The 16,527-nt window shown below is 35.7% G+C and overlaps 1 protein-coding gene across 1 annotated transcript in view; it reads left to right on the top strand.

Annotated features, from left to right (window-relative positions):
* PALS1 (protein associated with LIN7 1, MAGUK p55 family member) overlaps positions 1 to 16,527 on the top strand; it is a 71,178-nt gene that overhangs the window by 1,246 nt on the left and 53,405 nt on the right. The window contains exon 2 of the mRNA XM_007449018.1: positions 5,470 to 5,995. Coding sequence (XP_007449080.1) covers positions 5,629 to 5,995 — 367 coding nt within the window. The 5' untranslated portion in view covers positions 5,470 to 5,628. The remainder of the gene's footprint in view (positions 1 to 5,469; positions 5,996 to 16,527) is intronic.

Here is a 16,527-nt window from a genome sequence, read left to right as displayed (position 1 = left end):
CCCCCCCCACCCCCGCAGAGTGACAGAATAATTCCTTTGGACTGGTTCTCTTTCATTGTTTATTGTTATGTGATGACTACATAAATGAGCTAGAATATTCATGGTTTGCCTGTTTAAAAATTATAATGATCTTTAATGCTAAAACTGTGGGACACAGCATAATGTTTCTTTGATTCTGGAAGAATCTGTCTTGGACCTCATGAATTAACTTGTGAGCATTATGAAGTCTTTCGGAGTGTTGGTATGGTGAGATCATTATTTAACTGGGGTGATCTGGAAGTATTTCTTGAAGGAATAGTGATTTGTGGTAGATCTTGAAAGCAGAAGATGAAAGGAGAAGCAGTTCTTATATCTTAGTTTGTAAGACATTTGGGCAGGAAGAGAAAGATATGGGATAGGCAGGCACAAATGAGGAAGCTAACTTAGAAGGCTTGTACAGGAAAGTAGTAAAAGATACAGTTAGAAAGTTTGGATTTACCTCGTGAGTTTGGACTCTATTCTCTAGGCAATGTGAAAGCCATCAGATGTTCTGAACACAGGAGTAATTTGCTCATATGGTTAATTAGGCATTTATCCCTTAACTAGTTATCAGGGCTATAGAGATCAATAAGACAGATCCTTGCTGATTAGACCATTTACGTGTATGACGTATAATCACCTGGAAATTGTGTCTAAAACTAAACCCGTAATGCCCTTTAATTTATCTCCCCTTCTATCGAATTCTCCATCTTAGTTAATGACATTGCTGTCCACCTAGTGACCCAAAGATAGTGGCCATGCCTGGGTTCATATTCTGAAGCCTCCAGTTTGCTTGGTCTTATACTAGGCAGTGTCACGGATCCAGAGGTGGGTCGGCATGGTTCCTGACTTCCAAGCGTTTCTAGTCTGGGGCAGACAGACAGAGATACAAATACCTGTAGTCGAGTTTGATCAGAGATGTGATAGGGACTGTGGGATTTCAGAGGAGGCACATATCCAGTTTGGGAAATTATGGAAATCCAGAGGAGGATGTATTTGAGCTGAGACTTAAAAGGAAAATAGGCAAGGATTAGATCCTAGGCAGTCTGGTTCGGGAGCCTGTACTCTTAAACATTGTGCGGTCTTGGGTAACTGGGTAGATATAGTGCCATTGATTAGAATTGAGAATGGAGGAAAAGGATCAAGGAGAATAGGGGGGATTAAAGGGAAATATGAGTTTAATTATGGACACATTAATTTCTAGATCTCTGTGAGACATTTTGGTAGATAAGCTAATGGGCAGGGATCCTATCTCTGTAGCCCCAGTACCTAGCCAGGGGTAAGTAAGTGCTCGACTAAATTTATGTTCAGATCACCCCTTTTTTCTAAATCTTTGACGGCTTTCTTACTGCCTTGAGATTAAGGACTTATATTTAAGACCTTTCATAAGTTGGACCCAGTCAAATTTTCTAGCCAGTATTCTCTTATACAAACTGACTGCTATAGTTCAACTAGCTTTGTTTGTACTTTTCCCATACCTTTAATTTTTTGTCTTTAGTTCATATGGCCTCTTTCTTTTTCCTTCATCCTGTCTTCAAGGCCTACTTCAATCCCCATTCCTCATTTATAAAACAGGCATATCTGGACCTACTTTTAGAGTTTTAGTGAGGATTAAATGAGTGAATACTGTATGAAGTGCTTGCAGTAGTGTCTGGCATAGAATTATGTGCTCAGTAAGTGTTGTAGTTGTTGTTACTACTACTGCTTCTTCTACTGTTACTACTTCCTTCTCTTCTCTTTGCCCTGCTATATGAGATATAGACACCAAGTTCTAGGAATTCTGTAACCTACATGCTTCTGTAATATAACTGTTCTTCATTCTCACTATCTTAAATTAGTTCAGGACCCCATTTCTTTCTTTCTTTCCCTTTCTTTCTTTCGGCTGCATTGGATATTTGTTGCTGTGTGCTGGTTTTCTCTAGTTGCGGCGAGCGTGGTCTACTCTTCCTTGTGGTGCACAGGCTTCTCACTGCGGTGGCTTTTTCTGCTGTGGAGCACGGGCTCTAGGCACATGGGCTTCAGTAGTTGTGGCACGTGGGCTCAGTTGTTGTGGCTCGTGGGCTCTAGAGCGCAGGCTCAGTAGTGTGGTGCATGTGCTTAGTTGCTCCGCGGCCTGTGGGATCTTCCCGGACCAGGGCTCAAACCCGTGTCCCCTGCATTGGCAGGCGGATTCTCAACCACTGTGCCACCAGGGAAGCCCAGGACCCCATTTCTTACAGTTGCCCTCAAACTGGTCTCATTGCCACCCTTCAGTCTATCCTCTAGTCTTCTACCAGAGTGATATTTCTCTAAAAGTGAGTGTGATCATGTTAGTCCCTGCTTTAAATCCTATGATGATTCTTACTCCTTTCAGGATAAAGGTCAAAGTTTTCATCTGTTACTCTTCTCCATCTGGCCCCCTGCTTGCCTTTCTAGTTTTATCATTATTCATGTATGACATGTTCCCTTTGTCCCATCCAGCCATTTTGCATTCCATTCTACTTTATGCAAGTGCCATATTCTCACTCTTCCTTCCTTTTGGTCTTGTGTTTCCCTCTGCCTGGAACAGACTGTTCTATCTGGCTAATTTTTAGTTGTTTTTTGAAATGCTGCTGGAAGAAATGTGTCCTTATGTTTTGAGGGTTTGCTATGACTATCACAGACTAAATTTTAGAGCCCATCATCTGAATTTATAACATTTCTAAGTTCAGTTGAACAAATACTTAATGGGCATTTCCTATATGACATGTATTGTGTTAAGTACAGGGAAGGTATAAAAATAAGACATGAATGACCCATTTTTAACAAGTTTAGAATCTAATGAGGAGAAATCAACTGGGAAGAATAATCATTCATTTTCTTTGCTGTCTCGGCCAGTGGACTATGAACACGCTAAGGGAGATGTGACCAAAATGGAGATTTAAGTGAATTAATATCAGGTTTCAGAAATTTTTCTGAGGGTAAAAGACTAGATCCAGATAGACAAGCATGATTATAGTCCAAGCATGAGAACTCTGACTGAGATCACCTGGCCTAGTTTCTCTTGCATGATTGTAATTTCCACCTCCATGATTTCGTACAGTGAATATGGACACAATCTTATAATTTTTAAGCTAAGTTTTAATTTCAAATCATAATTTTTGTAGACCAGCATATATATAAATAAAAAATACTCATGATTAAGTTTGATTTTTAATATCCCATAAATGTTGTAAGTAGAGAAAGTTGAGAGTTTTAATTTTCTGGAAGTACATATACTCCTAAATTTTTAAAATTAAAATTAAACATAGCACTACAGTAACTGCTACGTAAATTTCTGCTTACTTGTAATGAAAATATTAAATAAGATAAATTTGCATTTGCATATAATCAATATTATAAAACAAGAATTATCTAACATAATTTTTTTAATATATAAATTTATTTATTTGTTTTATTTTTGGCTGCGTTGGGTCTTTGTTGCTGCACACGGGCTTTCTCTGGTTGCAGCGAGCGGGGGCTACTCTTTGTTGCGGTGCACGGGCTTCTCACTGCGTGGCTTCTCGTTGCGGAGCATGGGCTCTAGGCTCGCAAGCTTCAATAGTTGCAGCACGCGGGCTCAGTAGTTGTGGATCGTGGGCTCTAGAGCGCAGGCTCAGTAGTTGTGGCACACTGGCTTAGTTGCTCCGCAGGCATGTGGGATTTTCCCAGACCAGGGCTCGAACCCGTGTCCCCTGCGTTGGCAGGCAGATTCTTAACCACTGCGCCACCAGGGAAGTCCCTATCTAACATAATTCTAATAGCTCTCGTTTTAATGAAAAAGAAGGCAATTTAATGATAAATAAGGTATTTCTATGTAGATCGCATAATTATAAAAAAACAGAGCTATAATTTGGATGGAAGACAGAAAAATCTACCAAAGTTCTTGTGAAAATGTAATTCTAGTGGCTCATGGAGCTTGCATCTATTTTCCTGATTATTGGTCTAGTGGTTTTCCTAGTAGTCTAGGTGGGTTTGTGTTAAGCAGTCTGTGACAAGATGTTTGCTTGAGAGAAGATTGGCTGGCATTAGGAATATTGTCTGAAAACTCAGCTTTTGCTTAGTTGGCATGTTCTCTAACCAACCTATTAACTGGAGTGCTACTCAACTCAAGGAGGTAGTAGTTTTATTATTGTAAATATTTTTAAAGTCTTGAGCAAAAGAAGACTAATTAGATTTAATGTGTGGGTTTGCACATATATAAATAATCTGCCTGTTTATGCCCAAGAAATGGCTTGATGAAAAGCCATTGTCATCCAGTAAAATATTTTTCTTGTCTAAAATATGTTGAAGGATTTTTAAAATAGGAGAATCAAATTAATACTAAGAATTAATATAAGTATAAATAGTTTTTAGTTCTAAAACTTTATCTCATTTAAAACTGAGAACAGGGGACTTCCCTGGAAGTCTGGTCGTTAAGACTTCGCCTTCCAATGCAGGGGGTGCGGGTTCAATCCCTGGTTGGGGAGCTAAGATCCCACATGCCTCGCGGCCAAAAAACCAAAACATAAAACAAGCAATATTGTAACAAATTCAATAAAAGACTTTAAAAATGGTCCACATCAAAAAAATCTTAAAAAAAAACTCAGAACAATTCTATGAATAAATTTTCCAAAGGAATCTAAGGTTCAGAGAGAGAAACTAGTCTTAAATCATAAAGCTAGAGGAAGTAGCAGAGCCAGAATTAAAATTCAGTCTTCTGGTCTCCAAGTCCAGTATGTTCTTATTTGCTGTATAGTGTGACTTTAAAACATTTTTGAGTGGTAACAGATACTACCGTTTTCTCTAAATGAATCCTCTTAAAGAATTAACCCTAATTCTTTTTCTTACTGCCACCAGTTATAAAGACTGATAACTGACATAGTCTTTTTCTCACTTAAGGTAGTTTTATCCTGTAGATGCCTTAGCTGCTAATTAAAATTTCTTTTTCATTGTGTATCTTCTTCATCTCATAAACTCCTAAAAGTGAATTCTCTCCCACAGTGCTGCCTTTATGTCGAGTCAGCAACATGGCTTGCTGTATGCCAGGTTCTTTAGCAGTTAACTAGGAAGGGATTTCAATCTCATGTATATTAATTGAGCATAAAGGATTGTGTTGAGACAACTGTAAAGATGATTAAAATACTTTTACACCTTAAATATCTCATTCTCTACTAAACTAGTACCCAGAACCTTCTTTTTTTCTTGCTGTGCTAAACTTTCTAATACATCATTTTTCTTAGCTGTAAAATTAAACAGTGTACTTGAGAGGGTACTTTTTTTTCTTGAAACACCTTGTTTTCCTCAGATCTATAAAATGAAAGGAAAATATTTAATCTATATAGCAAGATAATATTATATACTTATGAGATATTTTCTATATTGTGTAGAGATAGAGATTGGAAGTGGACTATGTTAAAAAATCTACTTTTATATTGTAATTCTTATACTTTTTTTCCCCATCTTTCCCCTTAGATTTCCTTCATGGATACATTTTCATAGCATTATTATGTGATGTGAGAAGTTTTTTGTTTTTTTTTTGAAGTAACATGGATTTTATACTACAGAATCAAGAAATTGGCTTTATAGGAAAAATTGAATTATAAAAAGTGGTACAGGTTTTTATAGATAACCATGACAACATCCCATATGAATGGGCATGTTACTGAGGAATCAGACAACGAAGTAAAAAATGTTGATCTTGCATCACCAGAGGAACATCAGAAGCACCGAGAGATGGCTGTTGACTGCCCTGGAGATTTGGGCACCAGGATGATGCCAGTACGTCGAAGTGCACAGTTGGAACGTATTCGGCAACAACAGGAGGACATGAGGCGTAGGCGAGAGGAAGAAGGGAAAAAACAAGAACTTGACCTTAATTCTTCCATGAGACTTAAGAAACTAGCCCAAATTCCTCCAAAAACTGGAATAGATAACCCTATATTTGATACAGAGGAAGGAGTTATCTTAGAAAGTCCTCATTATGCTGTGAAAGTATTAGGTAAGTAAAAACAGTAGAATAATAGAAAATGTTATGCTTTTGTCTCTCTTGCCATAACATAAATGTGTATAGGAAGGAGGAGGGATATAAGAGAATGTAAGTAATAGCAATTTGAATTCAGACCAAGATCAGTTCCTTTCTTGGAAAGGCCGTATGACCATCGTTTACTGTTAGCCATGTACAGCTAAAGCACATATCCTAAATGTTCAGTCACGACAACATAATTTTTATATCTAATCTTTGAATTAAAAATTTCTGTATGAGGCCTAATTTTTAAAGCCTTGAAATTCACGTTTTATTTCAAACTCAAACTTTTATATCAAAATTACTGAAAAGTAGTTTTCAGATTTTGAATTTCTGATTTCCTTAAGGTTAGTAAAATAGTAATAAAATTAATATTTGTAGCTTAACATTGATTTGATTTTCTTTAATTAATGGCTGTTAATGAGAAGAACTGCTGCTATTCCTATGGCATAATACACGTAAAGCATGGCTTAAAAGTCCCTATACTAACTATTCCCAAATTTCATTTTGTGAAGAAAACAAAAAAACTAGTGCCATGAGATATTAATAGATATAAATAAAAAAGAATTCTGTGATCAAATAAATTTTGAGAACACCGGGTTAAATAAGTTAAACAGCTTCTTATTACAGTACTTCTTGTAGCCTTTATAATCTAATAGGCATTATGAATCTATAAGAGAAATTGATGTCGAATGTGTTTCCAAACTTAAAATATTTCATAATTGAACTTACTGCCCTCTCTTCTTACACACACACAGGAGAGATTCCTGAACTAGTGTCAGTGGTATACATTAGCTTGTGTTCCCTTAAAACCAGGCTAACTAAAAAGAAGTATTTTATTTCTTAGTGGTTTATTATTTATAGATGTGAAAAGAGAGACACTTCACTTTTCTGTGGAAGGAGAGGGTTTTCGTTGTTGTTTTGCCATTTATTTAAGTGTCTGTTGAATCCTGTACTAGATGCTGTAGCAAACAGCTTTCTGTTTAGTACCCACAGTAGTCCTGTTAACAGGGCTCTGTAATATCCATTACAGAAAAAGAAATTGAACCTCAGTTAAATCACTTGTGTAAGACTCCATGTTAAGTGGTAGGGCCAAGTTTGAATTTGCCTAATCTGGATATGCAGTTGATGTACTGCAAAGAACAGAGGGTTTGAGTGGAGACTGGTATCCAGCCTGCTCTTCACTCACTAGACCAGAGCTTTGGCTACCAAGAGTGGAACACCTTTTTCTGATTTACTCAAAGGTACCATATGTACTCTCTCTCTGTATATAGTATACCATATATATTAAATCTGTATATATAAAGGTACCATATATACTATATATGGTATATACATCATACATACTAAATCTAGTCTAGAACAGTTTCTACTTTATCACAACATCTGCTTCTTTTCTTTGCTATACATTTACTAAGGATCCACATTTCTTGACAGAAAGCAGTGTGCACACTTCTCTGTGACTTAAGAAATCATAGGTGTGTTCAGTCATAGTGAAGTCTGCTAAATGCCTTCAGATGAAAGGGATTATAGTGAAAACAGAAAGATTACATATTTTTTAAAATACATTTATGTGAAGGAATTTTATGCTCTTTTTTCCTAAGAGTTTTGTTAGAGTAAAATTATTTCATTCCCAGTTGCCTCTTATTGGCCTTCATCTCCTACCACTCCATTATTTTATATTAAAATATTCTGTAAATATTCTCTGTGACTTGGGGAAAGTTTACATTGTAACATATCCAACCCAAGCCTGGATTGAGTCTTCTGGGTTTCTGTTTAAATTTCTTTAAGATTAATGTATTTGTCCATTTGCTTTAATTGTATGAGGCATAAAAGTCCATCTAACAGACAATATTCGTGTAATCTCCATGAGGAAACAAATACAGCTTAAGCCAGATTCACTTAGGGAATTTTTATTTATTTTTTTACCTAACCACAGAAAATTGAAGACCATTTCTCTTAAATTTTTTGCTTTTTCCTATTTCTTTTTGTATGCTGCTTGGTTAATTTTTCTACAACTATAGATTAAAGCACAGATATATTTTCTTCCAACTTGCAACCCAGTGTGGTTTTAAAAATTATCTTTGTGCAATCTTTGAATGTAAGGCTGTTTATCATATTTTATTTTAAAGTATTTTGAAATGTAGTACCAGGTATCTGTAAGTCATTTCTTGGTTAGGAGAATATTTCATATTTTGAGAAATAAGTGATAGATTTAATTTTAATACACTCAACACAAATGTGTTAAGTGTAGGAAACATGAAAAGTTATCATAGGTTATAAGGTTGTTATTGTCAAATCTTCAGTTTTTGGATATACTCAGTTTTAAGTTTTCATTTTAAAATGAAGTATATTAGCTTTGTATCAGACATTTTTTTCCTGTTTATAATTTGCTAACACATCAGACTACAACAGTACTCCCTTAAAGTTGTATGAGTCTCCCTGCCAGTGTTTTGATTAATATACACATGCCAGGAGACAACTTCTCAGCCTTTTTCACAGCCAGAAACAGCAACCTTGTTTTAAATGAGGGAAGGATGGGGCAACTGATTTATTTCTTTGAGAGGGAGCCTTCAGTTTCCAAATGATACATCATCATTTATCTGTGAGTAGAGGAAATTCTCCTTAAAGAATTGAAAATGTGATTGGAAAGGTTAGATACTTTAATTATCTGGGTGGTGATTTTTAATGAACGTATTTATAAATTCGGCACTGTATAATAATAAAAATGCAGGTATGGAATTAATAGAAAATATTCAGAAAGGATAAACTGACTTTTCTTATTTAAAAGCAGTTAGAATCTTACTGAAAATTAGAAAATAGTGATGTGGAAATTTCAAATGAATAATTAATATTAGTAGTATAAATTATAAGAATTTTGATATATTAGGGAGGCTTTCCGTAAAATTGGCACGAGTTATTCAAACTTGCTTTGCTACAAATACAATATCATTGTCTTGTTCTTTTTCATAAGTAAAGCAAGCTACCCTGTGAGAAAAATTCTGAGAAAAGAGCAGAATGCAGGTAGGATGAGGTAGAGTAGGATCATCTTCAGATGTCTTTATAGATTTCACTGTTTGATTGATTTTTATAGTCAAGGATAAGTAATTTTGGGCCAGGATTGTGGACAAGTAAATATAGTAGACAGAATATTTAAAGGGAATAAACTAGGAAACATTGCTATCTATCATGGATGTCACTGTATGATTATCACACTTTTGAAGAGACCTTAGGAAAGGCATACACACCCACCCATCACACAACCATGGTGAGCTATCTGTTTTGTGGCTAATAAGGAGATTCTTGAAATTTGTGATTAGGGGCTTTCTGATTTACACCAGATGCTACTAGTGTTAAGAAAAAATAAAAAAGACACACCAAGGGGAAGAAAACTAGGATGAATAAAATATTTTTGTAATATTAATAATACCATGTTTCAGTCTTTATTAGTATCTGCATATTTTTTGCCAGGTGTCTCTGAATATTCAGACTTTTAAGTCAAGAGTATTCTTGTGTTTGATGTTATAAAATAAAATATTTCTTCCACATTTGTTTCTGATGTTATTTGACTTTTGATTGACTGTGGGAAATGCTGGAATTTTGCTGGATTGTGATAAACTTTTTTTAAGATTGGCTTTTAAAATAAAGTTTATTTAAAGGCAACAAACAAAATTCCAGTGCCAATAAACCTTGAGTTCATACATTTCTGAGAAGTTAATTATTCTTGCTATTAAATTTTTGCTCAACTGCTATAGATATTTCCAAACTTTATTAGCCGTTCTTTGAGAAATTTTTTTTTCTGGAAATGAAATGATTAGACCTACTGGTATTATGTTTAATGTTTAAAATGTTGGGACATTTGACGATTTTTTGATTTGTTCAGATTGCTAAAATTAGAACTAACCTAAAATAAAGATTAAAAAATTCATTAGAATATGTGTATAGTCATGTAATGTTTGGTTATTAAATATGCATAATGCTACTGAAAAATAATTAACTGCTATACCATTTAGTCTTTGACACAATGTGTCAAAACTTCATTCCACCTATTAAGTATTAATAGGTTTTAACTTTTTCCCCTTGCAAAGACTTGAATCATTTTATGTTCAGAAATGCATGATATCATTGCATATTGGTACAGAGATACCTGGAGTCAAATGTAGAGTTTAAATACTTTTTACCTTCACTTGCTATTGACCTTTGACAAGTTACTTAAGTTTCCTGAGCCTCAGTTTCTGTATTTTCTTGAGGACCAACTGAAAACACATATATAAACATGTTGCACATTGTAAGTTTGACTAAAATTTAACTTTTGTAAGGACCAGAAGCTACCAGAGATCATCTAACCTTTTAGTCCATGAAATTAGTTTGTGGATCTTAACCAGTAATTTTTTATTTCATTTTTTAAAATAACAGCTTTACTATACCATAAAATTCACTCTTTTAAAGTGTACAATTCATGAGTTTTTAGTACATTCACAAGATTATGCAGCCATCACCATTATGTAGAGTGTTTCCATTACCTCAGAAAGAAACTCTGGACCCATAAGCATTCACTCTCTATTCTCTCCTCCCCCTAACTCCTGACCACCCTAATCTACTTTCTGTGTATTTGTTTATTTGGGACATTTCATCTAACTGAATCATACAGTATGTGGCTTTTTGTAACTGGTTTCTTTTCACATATCATAATGTCTTCAGGGTTCATCTGTGTTGTAGTATGAACCATTACTTCATTCCTTTTTATGGCTGAATAATATTCCACTGTATGGAAATACCATGTTTTGTTTATCCATTCATCTGTTGGTGGAATGTATGGGTTGTTTCTACCTTTTAGCTATTGTGAATAGTGCTGTTACAAATATTCACATATAATTTTTGTTTAAACATCTGTTTTCAATTCTTTGGAGTATATACCTAGGAGTGGAATTGCTGGATCAAATGGTAATTGTGTTTTAACTTATTGAGGAACTGCCATATTTTCCCCAGTACCTGCACTATTTTACCTTTTCATCAGCAGCATGAGAGGGTTACAGTTTCTCTACATTCTTGCTTCTATTTGTTATTATATGAATATGTCTTTTTAATTTTAGCCATCCTATCAACCAGTAATTTTTTTTTTTTTTTTTTTTTTTTTTTTTGGTACGCGGGCCTCTCACTGCTGTGGCTTCTCCCGTTGCGGAGCACAGGCTCCGGACGTGCAGGCCCAGTGGCCATGGCTCACGGGTCTAGCCGCTCCGTGGCACGTGGGATCTTCCCGGACCGGGGCACGAACCCGTGTCCCCTGCATCGGCAGGTGGACTCTCAATCACTACGCCACCAGGGAAGCCCAACCAGTAATTTTTTTAAGAACTAGAAAAAAGTAGAAGATATTAATGTATATTATATTGCATGTAAGTATTTATAAATTTTTATTTCAAATAGGGATGTATATACTGGGTTGAGAAATTTAAAAATACACATTTTTAATGGATCCCTAACGAAAGTTCGAGAAATAATATCGAAGTCAAACCCACTCATTTTATAGAAAGGCCCAGAGACTTGAGATGGATTTTCCAGTGATCCAAGTCATAACTAGGACCCAGGTATTCTACCTTCAAATTTGGGTCTTTTTTTTGCTCACCAAACTCATTTCAGTTTTGTCCAGAGAAAAATCATGAAGCTTTTGTACTTGATTGAATAGTAGTCATTTCAGTGATATTTTTCTGTTGTCTTATATTTAGGGCTAAGGTTTTTGCTCTGCCAACTCTCTCAGCTATCTTTGCTTGTATGCTTGTCTAGCATTTCTTTTTAATTTGTAATGCAGTTTTTTAATGATTAATTACTGTTCAGGGTGTTTCATGAGCTTCTTGTTATTTTTAATAACTGCACTTTAACCTAGTCCACTGAAAACCAAAGCTCAGAGATCTGAATTTTATGTCCTTAAATTTAAAAAGAAAAAAAGAAAAAGGAAAGACAACGCATCCCTACTTAAGCAAAGATTTCCTAAATGAATGTTCGAATTTCGATTCAGTGGATGGATGTACTGGAAACTGGTATAATCTCCTCATACTCAATACTATTAAGTTCCTCATCTGAATAGTCAATTTGACTGTACAGTTTAGGGGAAAAGAAGAAACCTTTAAAGTGTTCAGGAAAAAGTCATGAAGTTGGTTGAAATACAGAAATTTCTGAGGATAGGTTAAAAGAATTGGTATTATTTAAACAATGAAATGGAAGAATATTAATGCTAGAATAGATATGTAGAAACTGTTTTCATGTGGGGGTAAATGATAGCAGTAAGTGAAAATAACAAAGCTAATCCAAGGTAGATGGTTATCTCCATTGCTTTGAAAGATCTCCAGAAATGGAGGTTCCTTAGCTTCCTTGAGTAATTTTCTTGTTTACCCTACTGCCAAACAATTCTCCAGTCTTGGGTGTTTGAAGATAGAATTTTCAGATAGAGCAACTCTTGGTGATTGCTTTCTGTTGCCCATTTTAGAGTCTTCATTCTTTTATATTTTAGGCAGCCAGGAGAGGGCCAAGGAAAGAGGAGAGTGTTCGGGGGTGGATTTGTGGGGTTATGTGTGTGTTTGTATTTATCTGATTAATTGTATCCCAAAGCCAAATGTAAGTGATTTTTCTTGCTTTTAGATAATATGTCCTCTCTTTTAACATAAACAATCAAGATTTAACTGTTGTATGAAATGTGAGAGGAGATGGGAAACTTAAAACAATGTCTACTGAACATCAAATAAGAGGAAATAGATCAAACTGCAGGACAAGACATTTGAACTAGATATAAAGAGCTTGCTTCTAGGGAAGTTGCTACAGACTAGAGTTCATCACCAAAGCCAGATTTGCCATGCCTGCCTTTACCTTCCCCTCAGCACAGTGTCCGTCCGCATTTCTGTCTTCCCTCCATCCTGCCTTGTTCTGGGTACTGCTCTTCCTCAGTAACCCCTTCTTTGTTCACTCCCCACTCTACACCTGTGTCATTCTTTCTTGGTAGCCCTGTGTTCTTTATTTATCTCTCTACTTCTCTGTCCATGTAGTTCTTTTTCCTTGTGCCTGTTGTGTCTCTGTGTATGGGAATGGGGAAGGGAGCCTCTGATCTCTGTATATGAGGAGTCTCTGTTCTCTCTATAGTCTGTCCTCTCTTTGTTGTCTATCTTCATCATTATTATAGAAGAGGGTATATATTTGACAGGATGGATTTAGCTGCATCTGATTAGATTTTTCAAATTTCCTCTGGAATTGCACAGAATTTCGAAGAACTTAGGTGGTTTTCGTTTAAGCAGCACGTAATCTAATTACTACATCATACAGTGGAACATTTCTTATGTGTAGAAAATTTTCTGTTTTGCATATGTATTTGTAAAATGCTTTTAAAGATATATCATATAGAAACAAAGTTTTTTAAACCTACAACAAAATACCTTTTGAAATTAAGAATTTTTATATGAAACTAAAATGAACGTGTGTCAGAATGAGAATCCCAGAGTTGATATTGCCAACAATTATTTTTCATTATGACATCATACTTAATATCAAAGAAAAGACCTTTTGTCAGAATTCCATTCAGAATTTTCCAATAAAATTTATCATAATCAGTATTTTAAGACTAATGCGATAGATATTTTTTGCTTTCTCTGTGACCTTAAAACTTTATTGGGCAAAAAAAAAAAAACTTTATTGGGCAAAGGCAGCATCATTTTAAATTTCCATTAAATTGATAAACCCTCTGATGAAGTTCATGTCTTTATAAATAAGTTTATATCATTTAGTGTTTCCTATTTCCTTTTACGTATTTGTTTCACCTACATATGGTTTAATCCATATCTTCTTGTCAAGCTATATATTTATATCTAATGAAGTCTTAAAAACTCTGATTGTCTGGTAACTTAATCTGTTCTCTTTGTTCATTAAACATTTGTCATGGAAACATATTTGAACCTGAAGCATGAGAGTACTTGGGGAGCCTAAGAATGCTATCTGGAAAATTTCCCAGCTAAATTGGCCATGAAAGCAGATATGGAATTTATCTGAAAACTGTCCATTTAAATCATAAGTTATCAATCTTGCTGAACTACTTAGTTACCCAGGCTAGTGCTACACTATCAAAGATGTTTTTACAATATTTCTCAAAAAGATACATAGCCTCTACATTCACAAGAATTGCAGTTTTGGTTTCTTTTGCTGAACTCTCACAGTGTACTGCCTAGCATACTATTGTGATGTTAGAGTTGAAATAAAATACTCTGAGAAAATATTTGAAGCATAAGACACTTGGTTAAAATAGCAGAAATAAAATGCAACAGTATTATAAAATTAGCATTTGGAGGGTGTATTATATGTGTGAACATGTACAAACACAGTTAACTAGAGGAAATTCTTCGTACAGGTACATGGTAAAATAGAATGTGTAAGCTCCTCTAAATACTAGTCAGTGTACATTGCATGCTGCTATATTGGGCAGAAAGGCACTTTAGGACAGCTTTTCTAAAGCAGATAAATGACATGTCACAATCAAGCCCTAAAATCTAAAAAAGAAAAAAAAAATTTATCTTTTTTTAAGCCCTTGGTATGGCAGAAAAAGCACTGCCTTAGAAATTCAAAAAGATTTTTCACCGAGGTGCCATTTTTCTGTATGACTTCATTTTCTCCATCTGTAGAGATTTGCTCTGAACTATGTATGTCTCGGGTTTTGGTGGGTTTTTTTAAATTGGGAAAAGTTTCTCAGATTTTATGAGGATTAAATAATATATATGTATATATGCCTGTAATACAGATATTGTTCTGTGTCTTTCTATTCAGTATTGGCAGTGACCAGTGTGTAATTCAGGCCAAATACATATTTGTAGTTTTTCAACTACAAATAACGGGTTGGTGATATTTCATTGTGAAAGCTGAGCTTAAGTGCAAATGATCTCAATTTAGCCTGGCCACATTGATTAATGCAATAAGTCTGGAGACAACTCCTAAAAAAAGATAATTTCAGTGAAAACAGTTTTTACTAATTAAACAACAGAAACATGAATAGGACTTCATAGAGGTTAGTGAATTTGTAAAGGATGATAATTAACAAGTTTAAATTGGTCTTGATGCTAACCTACAAAATTTGAACCTTAAGCCCTGTTAAAGTTGTTATTTCTGGCACTTGGCATGGTCCTTAAGTTCTCCTGATAGCCTTTACTTAAGTAGATAGGTACTAAGTCAACAGCCTCTTTGGGACTCAGTTGTATTGTTCTTCTGCTTTCAGCCTTCTTATTCCTATAGATCTTATCTTGGTCCCTGATCTCCTGAGAGAAAGACATTTCCAGTTTGACCCTGAGATTTTGTTTTCTTTTCTGGATTTTAAACTGTCCCGGATGGTCTTTATGTCTTTAGAATTCCTCAGTATGAACACAATATGAAAAAATTGACCAGATTTACTCTTTCTCTGGAACCTGTATTCCTTACCTAACTTCCTATCAACACAAGAAGCCTACTGATTTCTTAGAATTTTTTTTTTCCTTTTTTTTTTTTGGCTGCGTTGGGTCTTCATTGCTGCACGTGGGCGTTTTCTAGTTGTGGCGAGCGAGGCCTACTCTTCCTTGTGGTGCGCAGGCTTCTCATTGGGTGGCTTCTCTTGATGCGGAGCACGGGCTCTAGGTGCGCAGGCTTCAGTAGTTTTGGCACACGGGCTCAGTAGTTGTGGCTCAGGGGCTTAGTTGCCCTGCGGCATGTGGGATCTTCCCGGACCAGGGCTCGAACCTGTGCCCCCAGCATTGGCAGGTGATCGATTCTTAACCACTGCGCCACCTGGGAAGCCCCTCTTAGAACTTTAAAGCAATCATCCCTTTTGGATTAACCACAAAATTTCCTGTTGCCTGGGCTTCCCTGGTGGCGCAGTGGTTGGGAGTCCGCCTGCTGATGCGGGGGACGCGGGTTCGTGCCCCGGTCTGGGAGGATCCCACATGCCGCGGAACGGCTGGGCCCGTGAGCCATGGCCGCTGAGCCTGCGCGTCTGGAGCCTGTGCTCTGCGGCGGGAGAGGCCAAGACAGTGAGAGGGCCGCGTACCGCAAAAAAAAAAAAAATTTCCTGTTGCCTGTCTGTGCTGCATCTCAGCTGTTAACTGATCTCGTGAAATAAGGTCATTGATCTCCAGTTTTATCTCTCATTAAGCCATCCCTAGTTTAGATTACCCTACCTTACTTTTCCTATTTCCTTGCTGGCTTATGACTACAGTATTTTATTTGTGCATAAAATATTCTAAAAATGAAAATTATATGCTGTGTTTACTATGGAAGTAAGAGAGGGCAACAAAAGGAAATAATAGTTGCAAAGGAGGAACTAGAATAACTATAAAGCAGACACAAAAATTCAATATAGCAATCAAGGTTATTTAGTATAGAAGAAAATAGGTGTGAGTGCTTTAGTTATTCCCAGGTATATCATGTCTTAAAATATTACAATAACTGCTGTTAATAAAGCCTGTAAGTCATTGGTTCTTAACCAGAAGGGTACATAGTCAACTTTAAAAAAA

Source organism: Lipotes vexillifer, unplaced genomic scaffold (assembly GCF_000442215.2).
Source record: "Lipotes vexillifer unplaced genomic scaffold, Lipotes_vexillifer_v1.1 scaffold629, whole genome shotgun sequence".
Classification (NCBI taxonomy): domain Eukaryota; kingdom Metazoa; phylum Chordata; class Mammalia; order Artiodactyla; family Lipotidae; genus Lipotes; species Lipotes vexillifer.
Note: the sequence above shows the minus strand (reverse complement) of the source record. Positions and strands in the feature narration are given on the sequence as shown.